The 11,819-nt window shown below is 45.9% G+C and overlaps 1 protein-coding gene across 1 annotated transcript; it reads left to right on the forward strand.

Annotated features, from left to right (window-relative positions):
- Window positions 1-2,524: 2,524 nt before the first annotated feature.
- LOC124690681 lies at window positions 2,525-4,170 on the forward strand. The gene is made up of 3 exons (XM_047224037.1): window positions 2,525-2,635; window positions 2,760-3,840; window positions 3,993-4,170. Exons 2-3 carry the CDS (start codon window positions 3,077-3,079, stop codon window positions 4,168-4,170), a joined length of 942 nt encoding a protein of 313 aa, XP_047079993.1. The 5' UTR covers window positions 2,525-2,635; window positions 2,760-3,076.
- The last annotated feature ends 7,649 nt before the right edge of the window (window positions 4,171-11,819 follow it).

The raw sequence follows: 11,819 nt of genomic DNA on the forward strand, positions 1-11,819 counted from the left end.
CAAACGTATCTATAATTTCTTATGTTCCATGCTACTTTTATGATGATACTCACATGTTTTATACACATTATATGTCATTATTATGCATTTTCAGGCACTAACCTATTGACGAGATGCCGAAGAGCCAGTTGCTGTTTTCTGCTGTTTTTGGTTTTCAGAAATCCTAGTAAGAAAATATTCTCGGAATTGGACGAAATCAACGCCCAGGGTCCTATTTTTTCACGAAGCTTCCAGAAGACCGAGGGAGAAACGAAGTGGGGCCACGGGGCGCCGCCACACTAGGGCGGCGCGGCCTAGGGGGGCCCGCGCGGCCCTAGCGTGTGGGGCCCCCGTGACTCCTCCGACTCCGCCCTTCCGCCTACTTAAAGCCTTCGTCGCGAATACCCCAATACCGAGATCCAAGATACGGAAAACCTTCCAGAGACGCCGCCGCCGCCAATCCCATCTCGGGGGATTCAGGAGATCGCCTACGGCACCTCCGCGAGAGGGGAATCATCTCCCGGAGGTCTCTTCATCGCCATGATCGCCTCAGTATCGATGTGTGAGTAGTTCACCCCTGGACTATGGGTCCATAGCGGTAGCTAGATGGTTGTATTCTCCTCATTGTGCTATCATGTTAGATCTTGTGAGCTGCCTATCATGATCAAGATCATCTATTTGTAATCCTACATGTTGTGTTTGTTGGGATCCGATGAATATTGAATACTATGTCAAGTTGATTATCAATCTATCATATATATATATATATATATATATATATATATATATATATATATATATATATATATATATATATATATATGTTGTTTATGTTCTTGCATGCTCTCCGTTGCTAGTAGAGGCTCTGGCCAAGTTGATACTTGTGACTCCAAGAGGGAGTATTTATGCTCGATAGTGGGTTCATGCCTCCATTGAATGCGGGGAGTGACGACAACCTCTAAGTTGTGGATGTGTTGTTGCCACTAGGGATAAAACATCGATGCTTTGTCTAAGGATATTTGTGTTGATTACATTACGCACCATACTTAATGCAATTTTACGTTGTTTGCAACTTAATATCGGAGGGGTTCGGATGATAACTCTGAAGGTGGAATTTTTAGGCATAGATGCATGTTTGGATAGCGGTCTATGTACTTTGTCGTAATGCCACTGATTAAATCTCATAGTACTTATCATGATATATGTATGTGCATTGTTATGCCTTCTTTATTTGTCAATTGCCCAAGCTGTAATTTGTTCACCCAACATCTTGTTTATCTTATGGGAGAGACACCACTAGTGAGCTGTGGACCCCGGTCCGATTCTTTACATCTGAAATACAATCTACTGCAATTGTTCTTTACTTGTTCTTCGCAAACAATCATCATCATCCACACTATACATCTAATCATTTGTTTACGGCAAGCCGGTGAGATTGACAACCTCACCTGTTACGTTGGGGCAAATTACTTTGATTGTGTTGTGCGGGTTCCACATTGGCGCCGGAATCTCTGGTGTTGCGTCGCACTACACTCCGCCACCAACAACCTTCACGTGTTCCTTGACTCCTACTGGTTCGATAACCTTGGTTTCTTACTGAGGGAAAACTTGCTCCTGTGCGCATCAAACCTTCCTCTTGGGGTTCCCAACGGACGTGTGTCTTACACGCCATCAAGGCGCAGCAGTGCCAAGGCGCGCAGCTGGAGAAGCTCGAGGTCCTCCAGCCCGTCATCGAGGATCTCCTCGAATGGAGGCCGTACCTAGAGCAGCGATCTCCGCGCGCATGTCGCTGAGCTTTTGCACCGCGCGGTATCTTGGCAGTGCACCGCCCGTGCATTGCCTTATTCGACGGTGTTGCACTGCGTTGGATCGCTTTTGCACCGCGCGTGCACTGCCTTGTTTTACGGTGTTGTATTGCCTTGGATCGCTTTGCACCGCGCAAGATTTTCGGAGTGCACCGCCCGTGCACTGCCTTTTTTAGGCTTTGCACTGCCTTGGGTCATTTTTGCACCGCGTGGTATCCTGCCAGTGCATTGCTCACGCACTGTCTTTTTTATCACGCTGGATTGCCTTGGAGTTTTTGCACCGCGCGATGTTCAAGCAGTGCTTTGTCGCGGTGCACTTTTTTTTTCTCTTTTTTAATAACGTGGAGTAGGTAGACATGGAGACCGTTTAAACGGTGGATAGTTGTATGGGGACAGGCTGTTGCTGCGCAGCCACGTGTCAAGCGCGGAGCGACCTCGCGCGCTGACGGAGAGCGCAGAGGGCCCCGTCCTAGTCGTGCTCCCAAAATTTGTTTTGTACACAGGATACAAAACATGTCGGTTTTTGCTGATACAACTTTGTAAGTATGTAGTGTCAAGATATACTTAAAATATTTTTTATATTTTCTTTGACATTTTTAAATATATTAAAAATACATTTCAAACAAAAAAGTGCATATGCACCCGGGTGCAGAAACAGCCTTCACTTATTATGGGTTTCCCCTTGTCCTGGTCTCTTTGTTTAAGCGCTCCCCACTCTTACTCAACTCCGCGCACATCTCGCTGAGCACGCGTCGCCGGCTCTGCTCGCCTCGCCGGTTGAGTTGCCGCCTCCACGGCCCTGTTAATCTGCGCCCGGACGTCCTCCACGGAAGATCCATCCCGCTAGGAAGGTACGGCTCCGTCCCCATCCCCCTGCTTCCATCTTCAGATCTCCTTCTATGCCACCGCCTCGTATTGGCCTTCGCCGGCATCGGTTCTTGAGTGCAGCAATGTTTCATCCCGTCTTATTTCCAGGGTTTCAGATCGACGGGGAGAAAACCCACTGCTTACCGGCGGCCTGCGCTGGTAACGGAGCGAGCTCTGAGCTGCCCCTAGCCAAGAAGAGTCCAAGTTCCATAACAGGATCCCTGTAGGTACCAGTGCCAGCACGCGTCGGTTTGTAGTGGGATTTACTTTGATTAATCCTCATTTCAGGGACGGCAACAAATCTATCTCTTCACTGCTAGTGCATGCACACGACTCTTGTCACAGTGCAAATCTAGCTCTCCACTGGCAGTACATTGAAGACAGCAAGTCTAGCTCCAAGTTGAAGGGCGCGAACAAACAAATAAATGGCTGGAGGTGGGACTGTGCAGCTGTGGACCGATTCAGGGATCCAAATCGTGGTCGTCCTGAGCTTCACATTTCAAGTTTTCCTCTTCTTCTTTGCTGGGATCCGTCGGCGTAATGCCTCTCCTGTGCTCAATCTCCTCCTGTGGTTGGTGTACCTTCTTGCTGACTCCACGGCGATCTACGCCCTCGGTCACATGTCGTACACCAGTCCATCAGGGAAGCACCAGCTCGTGGCGTTCTGGGCACCGCTCCTGCTGGTGCATTTGGGTGGTCCAGACAGCATTACGGCCTACGCAGTTGAGGACAGCCGGCTCTGGCTTCGGCACCTGCTCACGCTTGTCGTGCAAACTCTGGGAGCTGGATATGTCCTCTACACATATGTTGCCAGTGCCAGTAGTACTGGGAGTTTGATTCTTGCAGCCTCCGTCTTGATGTTCACCGTTGGTGTCCTCAAGTATGGTGAGAGGACATGGGCGCTGAGATGTGGCACCACGGGCGGGATCAAAAGTATTCGCGGACTTATTCAATATTCAGATTCTAATTCTTCTATGGAAGAGGCTGTGAAGAAAAAATTGCGAAATCAGAAAGAGGATAATGAGGAGGAACTTCTCATTTTAGCTCATCTCTTACTTAGTAGATGCGTTGACGCCTTTGCTGTTTACCCTGGATGGACTCAGCATGGCACTTCTGATTTGTATCCTCTACAAGGGGATGATATGTACAAGTTGATTCAGATGCAGTTATCCCTGATGTACGACATCATGTACACAAAGGCTTGGGTGATCCACACCTGGTGCGGCTACTGCATCCGTGCTGTTTCTTTTGTCGCAACACTCGCTTCCATGTTTCTCTTCTCAATCAGCAACAAAAATGGTTACACTAGAATTGATGTTGATATCACCTATTTTTTATTAGTTGGGGCTGTGGTCTTGGAGATCATGTCGGTGGTGGCAACTATAGGTTCTACATGGATGTGTGCCTGGCTATGCAGCTTCGAAATGACCACTATGCTTGGAACTGGGCTCAAATTCCTTCGCCGCCTAGTCGCCGCAACAAGCAAGAGAAGGTGGTCGAGCTCCATTGGGCAGTATAATCTGTTTCACTTTTGCACCCGCGACAACACTGAGTTAGGCAGCAGAGCAACATACAAGTTGGGTCTCCAGAATTGGTGGAATAGAGTGCATTTCGTGTGCACCGCCGATTTCTCAAATACACATATTCAAGGACTGTTGTTGAAAAACATGATCAAATTAAGCCCTTCGCACTCAACATGCATCCAAATACTGGAGAGCAACGGGTTAAGCAAGGAAGAAGCTGGATGGAGTCACTGGAGTTTAAACCTGGACTTTGGAAAAAGCATCCTCATCTGGCATCTTGCAACTGATATCTACCTTATTAGATCCAAGGAGATTGGAAATCAAGGAGATCTAGCTAAAGCAGTCAGGATGCTGTCCAATTACATGATGTTCCTGCTAGTGACGAAGCCTGACATGCTACCTGGCTTTGTTGAAGAAAGCTGGCACAATGAAACCCGCTGTCGCTTGGAGCGACAGTGGTATAATAACCGAAGAAATACAGAATTGCCCCCAAAAAATGGTTGAAGAAACTATTCCACAACGATGGACCCGATGGTTCCAGGAATCCACAGATAGAGCAGCTTGCTTCGACTCTTCGCAGCGGCTTCCTCAGTGATCACGACGGAAAGGTATGATCTGCAGTAGAGATAAATAATGCAGAACGAATTAAGTACAGTTATAATTATTTATCCACAAAATAATACTAGCATATTGTGCGGCATGCTCCATCGTTGAAAACCAAATGACCTGAAAATAAGGGTTTCTTTGCAACAACTAACAGACAGGCTGTTTTATATTTATTATAGACAAACAACCCTTTTCAAAAGAATTAAAGAGGGAGGGGGTGTGCTGAAACACACAACTTAACTTTATTCGACTCAAATTCGTATACTTTTTTTTGGGTAAAAGTTAAAGTTGTCCAGACTTCATGTTTTGATATATTTACTTCTTACTTCTGTCTGTTTATTTGGCCTTGGTCTGTTTGATTGTTTCAGTGGGAGTACACCCCGCCTGAAAACAGAAAAGCAGGTTCAACTCGTTATGAGGCTGCTAATGTGCATGCAAAAGAACATGCTGCGGAGCTTCTCCATCTGGAGTCGAGGAAGCCTGACTTGTTGGAAGTAATTTTTGGGTTGTGGTTGGAAAGGTTGGTCTATGCTGCCCACCGTTGCGGCCCCGAATCCCATGCTCGTCAGCTTACTAAGGGCGGCGAATTCATTACGGTGGTGTGGGTTCTCAGTCGACACTTCGGTTCTTCGCGTCGTCGCGATTGATGCTGCCGGCTTCCAGTGGAGGTCTCATCCCTAGGTATCACACCAAACATCCTATCCTAGCACTGAAGTACTAGGAAAGAGCACATAATTGTCTGGGTTTTTTTAACGTAGAATTATCTGATTCGTGTGTGGTATTCTGTACTGTAATAAGATCGAAACACCGTGCATTATGCTTCCATTGGTTCTACGGTTTCTCCCAATGCTGGATTATGCTTATGTCAGACCAATCTTGAATTTAGTTCAATTAGATCATCTCCAGTACTAGCATCCCTTTCCTCAAACGACGCTCAACAAAAAGTGCCGTCGATTCGGCGGCGCCACCACTTGGTACCGTGTTTGTGACGTGTTCGTTCCTAGCTGCGGTCCTAAACATTCTTACATTCTTTTCAAAGGGAAGACTGTAAAAAGCGCTAGATCGTCTAGAGTAGATCTTAGCCGGGTAGGATGGAATACTGCGGGTCTGTGAGGTTTACCTTCTCCATTGGAGGTGGTGCTCGCCGACCTGGACATGGCGAGGACAGCGGTGCGTGGGCGAGGTGGTGGTGGTGCTTCCCGTCGGCACTGTGCGAATCCTAATCGGTGGGTCTGTCGGTGGGGCGAGTGGCATTCCAGTCAACCTCGTAACCTGTGCCACCGCCCCCACCACTATATATATAGCAGAGGCGATAGAGGCCCACCAACCAGATGCGGTTGGACGCCCCCGATCAGGGCGTGGACGAGGTCAAGGGTCCAAGTCCGAGCCGTTGGGCTCGGACGCGAGGAGATCATCCTAACATTCTCTCCCTTGATCTCAACTTTTCTTTTAACTTTATACTTTCATTTTATTCATTTCATTTTGGATCAGTACATAGGGCATGTTTCATCGTCACAGCTCTATTGCCGATAGAATTAGACAGCCACAATGCACTTCTCTGTTTTGAAACAAATTCTTTTACTTTTGGGCCTCTTATGATCCAGGATAGGTAAGACTTCCCCTTAAACCCATGCCAGCTACGTGCTCCTTGAACACGCTGGGTGGTAAGCCTTTCGTTAGCGGATCCGCAAGCATATCTTTTATCCTTATATGCTCGAGACTTATAGTTTGATCCTGGACCTTGTGTTTCATAACATAATACTTAACCTCAATTGGTTTCGTAGCTGTACTCGACTTGTTGTTGTGAGCATAAAATACTACGGGCTCATTATCGCAGTATATCTTTAGTGGTTTGTCAATACAATCTACCACTTTCAAGTCGGGTATAAATTTTTTTAACCATAATGCCTGCCCCGTGGCTTCATAACATGCTATAAATTCTGCATCATCGTGGATGATGCAACTATCGTCTGTTTGGAGCTTCTCCACGAAATAGCTCCCCCTGCAAGGGTGAATACATATCCAGATGTAGATTTTCTATCATCTCTATCCCCCGCAAAATCTGCATCTGAATACCCTCTTATTTCTAGGGAATCAGATCTTATGTATGTTAGCATGTAGTTCTTTGTGCCTTTCACATAACGCAATGCCTTCTTTACCATTTTCCAGTGTTCAAAACCTGGATTTTCTTGATATCTACCGAGTACTCCGGTGATAAATGCTAAGTCAGGGCGAGTGCACACTTATGCATACTGTAAGCTTCCAATAGCCGAAGCATATGGAACCGTTTTCATTTGATCGAGCTCGTATTGATTTTGGGGATTTTGATGTTTTCCAAAACTGTCGCCCTTGACTATAGGGGCAGGTGTGGCACTGCACTTATGCATATTATACTTACTTGGAATCTTTTCTAAATAAGCCTTTTGCGATAGTCCTAATACTCCATTGTTTCTATCTCGGTGAATTTATATACCCAAAACATATGACGCTTCACCAAGATCTTTCATATCAAAAATTGAGGACAAGAACTTATTTGTCTCTTGCAGTAGACTAACATCACTGCTGGCAAGCAGAATATCATCCACATACAAGATTAGGAAAATATATTTCCCACTTTTAAACTTTGCATAAACGCAATTGTCCTTAATATTTTCTTTAAATCCAAATCTCTTGATTGTTTGATTAAACTTTAGATACCACTGTCTGGAGGCTTGCTTTAATCCATAAATGGATTTCTTTAGGCAGCATCCCATTTCTTCCTTGCCTTCCATGATAAAACCCTTGGGTTGTTTCATGTAGACATTTTCTTCTGAATCCCCATTTAGAAATACCGTCTTTACATCCATTTGATGCAACTCTAAATCAAAATGTGCAACTAGTGTCATTATGATTCTGAAGGAATCCTTACATGAGACCGGAGAAAATGTCTCATTGTAATCTATCCCTTCTCTTTGTGTAAATCCTTTTGCCACAAGTCGTGCTTTGTACTTTTCAGGAGGTGGCTGTTGTTGCTCCCTTTCATGCTCAACAAATGGTTCATTCGGCTCCTGGCGGACAGGTTCCGAATTTTCACTCATCGTTGTCATGGGTGGAGTCACAACAGGCGCTTGCACCACAATCGCAGGGATCGTTGGTACAGGTGCAAATGGTAGGGCAAAAAATGGCTCCTAAGTCATCGGATTAGGTCCATGCACCCTCTTCTCCTCAAGATCAATTTTTCGAGCTACCATGCTCCCCCTCATCATTTCGTCCTCTAAGAAGACAACATGTCTCGTTTCCACAAACTTTGTGTATTTATCTAGACAGTAGAAACGATAACCTTTTGACTTTTCAGGATAGCCAATAAAATGGCAGCTGACTGTTTTGGTATCTAACTTTGCGATATTTGGATTGAATACTTTGGCCTCAGCAGGGCTCCCCCACACTTTCAGGTGGTTTAGAGAAGACACTCTTCCTGTCCATAGCTCATACGGCGTTTTGGGCACCGATTTGCTTGGTACTCTGTTTAGAATGTGAATAGCGGTTTTTAACGCCTCAATCCACAATCCCAATGGTAGGGTGGAATAGCTCATCATACTGCGCACCATATCCATAAGGGTACGGTTGCGCCTTTCAACTACCCCATTCTGCTGAGGTTCGCCCGACATCGAGTACTGGGCGACTATTCCAGTCTCCTGTAGGAACCTTGCAAAAGGTCCAGGGACTTGGCCATATGGAGTATGTCGACCGTAGTACTCCCCTCCACGATCAGACCTGACTATCTTTATTCTTTTATCATGATGATTTTCAACTTCAGCTTTGAATATTTTGAATTTATCCAATGCTTCTGTTCTTTCTTTTATTGGATAAATATAACCATATCGGGAGTAATCATCTGTGAATGTTATGAACGAATCATAGCCATCCACGCTTTTCACAGGAAATGGTCCACATATATCGGTGTGAATTATTTCTAGTGTTGCTGTGCTTCGATTTGCACCCTTTTTTATTTGTTTTACCTTTAATGCAATCGATGCACTGTCCTATGTCTGAGAATTCTAATGGAGGAAGAATATCATTTTTAACGAGTCTTTCTATTCTCCCCCTCGAAATATGGCCTAAGCGACAGTGCCATAATTTCGATTATTCATCAGTTCTTTTTCTTTTCTTTTGTTCTTTGTCCGACGCGGACAACATTCTTTCACTCACATTACACACAGAGAACACTCACATAAGCATTATTACAACATATGGCACACTTGCCATGTCCTTCCTGTCCATGTGTACTTTTCTGTCACCAGTTGCTTCGAGCATTGGGTCGCACATATCTTTGAAGAACCAGTGAACTGGCTCTTTATTCTTTCAAGATACTCCCTTACGGAAGCACACTCTGCAATTGAGCTCACAATAGCGTTCTCAATTGTATTCTTTATAAATGGCACTTAGCCACCTTTTATACTGCCATGCAACATCATCATCCTTGTTATTTCTGACTGGATCTTTTGGTCTGATCGGCTGTGGGAACCCAGTCCACCTCAGCACAAATCGACCTTCTTTTCTCCATTCAGTGTAGTTGTCACCTTTGAGGGTTGGAACATCCTTGATGCGGCTCATCAAGTAGTACCCTCCTTTAAACCATAATGAAATGAGATCATAACAACAATTGCATGCAATAATCCAACGTTGGTCAAAATTAGGACATACAACTGTTTGTGCAATTAAATCTATATCACCGTTGGGCAGAAAATAGAGATAAATGCACACCTTATTGCAACAAATCATGATCATGTCATTAATAACATTTGTTAAAAAATAATAGAACCATAATTGTCACAATAATCAATTTGATTATCACTTTTGCACATGTTATTACAACAAAACATGATCATGCCATCAATAACGTTGGTCATAAAATGACATATCATAATTGTTTCAACAATCACTTTTAAGCAACTTTTTAAATTTTAATCATCACTTTTGCATTTTTCTAAATTGAAAATGCATCTTAACTATTTGCACCGAAAACTTTGAAGTCAAACTTTAAACTTCAAACTTTTTAGAAGCATCTTTGTTACTTTTTAATTCCCAAAAACAAATATCTCGTTGGTTCAATTTGCTCAGGAAAAAACTTGACAAAATGCTTCTTTTACTATATGCAACGGAAACTGTGGATTTAAACTTTTAACTTTTGAACTTTTCAGAGGCATATCTTTCACTTTTCAATTCCTGAACAAATATTTCGTTGGTCCTATTTGTTCAGAAAAAATCTAGACAAAATTAGGCCTAAAACTGCCCAAAACTGCCAAAAATGCCTCTGGAAATTAAAAAAGACAGAAAAACTATTCAACACTGTGCGCAGCCCAATAACGCTCTCGCGGCCCACAGCCCACTGAGCGAAAAAACTTTACGCTCCGCTCGGCGCGTCACGGCGGCAGCGTCCTGGTCGCGGCCCGACGGCCCACGCGGCCTGGTTAGGCAGCCCGCGGCCTGCCTGGCAATGCCCACCGCGCGGCGCACTCCTGGCCGTCGGAACTTTCGGCCGGTATAAAAGGGGGCCCCGAACGGTCACTCCTCTGTGACCTAACCCTAACCCCTTGCCCCCCGCGTCTCCTCTCCCGCTCGCTTGCGGCGGCGGAGAGAAAGAATGGACGAGCGCCGCGCCGGCGCTCCGCCGGCGACGTCGAGCTCACCACGGCAGCTCGGCTGGCCTGTCCCCATCTTTCCCGTTCTTTTCCTTCCTGTCCCCTATTTCTTAACACCACCCAGACCCGACAGCCTCATGGCAGTGAAGAGAGCGTCGGGGCGGCGGCGCCCCCCTGTCCCTCTTGCCGGCGAGTGCTTCCACCCTGAGCGGTGGGCGCACCGCCGCCAAGCGGCGCAGAGGCGGTGCCAATCAGCCCGCAGTTGCTCTTTCTTTGCCCCGGTGAGGGGGTGCTATTCCACGGCACTGCCTCGTGGCGGTCGCTGTTCCTTTGCCCCGGTGAAGGGGTGTTGTTGATTCGCCTCTCACGGTTCATCCGAGGTAGAGAGGTGAGGTACTTTACTTTGTCAAGATGATGTTGGGTTAGGATTTCTGTCAAGATGAACTAGGGTTTGTGGTTCATCTCTTTCTACCCGAAATGGCACTAGATCTACACACTAGCAAGGCTCTGATACCAATGTAAGAAGCGCTAGATCGTTTAGAGTAGATCTTAGCCGGGTAGGATGGAATACTGCGGGTCTGTGAGGTTTACCTTCTCCATTGGAGGTGGTGCTCGCCGACCTGGACATGGCGAGGATGGCGGTGCGTGGGCGAGGTGGTGGTGGTGCTTCCCGTAGGCACTGTGCGAACCCTAATCGGTGGGGCGAGTGGCATTCCAGTCAACCTCGTAACCTGTGTGAAAGCTCGAGATGTCGCCTAGAGGGGGGGTGAATAGGCAATTAAAAACTCTTACGGATTTGTCTTGTAATAATACGGAATTAAACTATCGTTTAGTTTACAAGCACAAACCCTAAATATGCTAAGCTCAACTAAGTGTAACAATAGCAACTAGAGCTAAGCAAGATAGGCACAAGATATATGTAGCACAAGTGATAGCAAGATATATGTACTTCAAGCACGATGGCTATCACAAGGAAAGAGAGCTCGGGTATAGAAATAACCGAGGCACGCGGAGACAAGGATGTATTCCCGTGTTCCCTTGCTTTGCAACAAGGTACGTCACGTTTGGAGGGGTGGAGGTCCCACGAAGGATTCCCCACGCCACGAAGGCTCACCCTATTCTCCGAACCACACCCACGAAGGATAATGGCCCTTTCCTTATGGTTAGCTTTTCCTCCGCTTCGGAGATGGCAAGCTCCACAACCACTTCACAAGCTCCACGAAGGAGAAGCCCGGGCCTCTTCACAATCTTCTTGAAGAGATCACCGGAGCACCAATCACCAAGCCAACTAGGAGGTCTCCCTCCAAGAGTAACAAGCTCACGGTCTCTCACTCGAACTAATCGTGGTAGAGAGCTCAACACTATGCAATGATGCAAAGCAAGAACACTAGAGGTGTTCAAGTCCTTCACACTCAAAT

This window comes from Lolium rigidum, chromosome 2 (genome assembly GCF_022539505.1).
Source record: "Lolium rigidum isolate FL_2022 chromosome 2, APGP_CSIRO_Lrig_0.1, whole genome shotgun sequence".
Lineage (NCBI taxonomy): Eukaryota > Viridiplantae > Streptophyta > Magnoliopsida > Poales > Poaceae > Lolium > Lolium rigidum.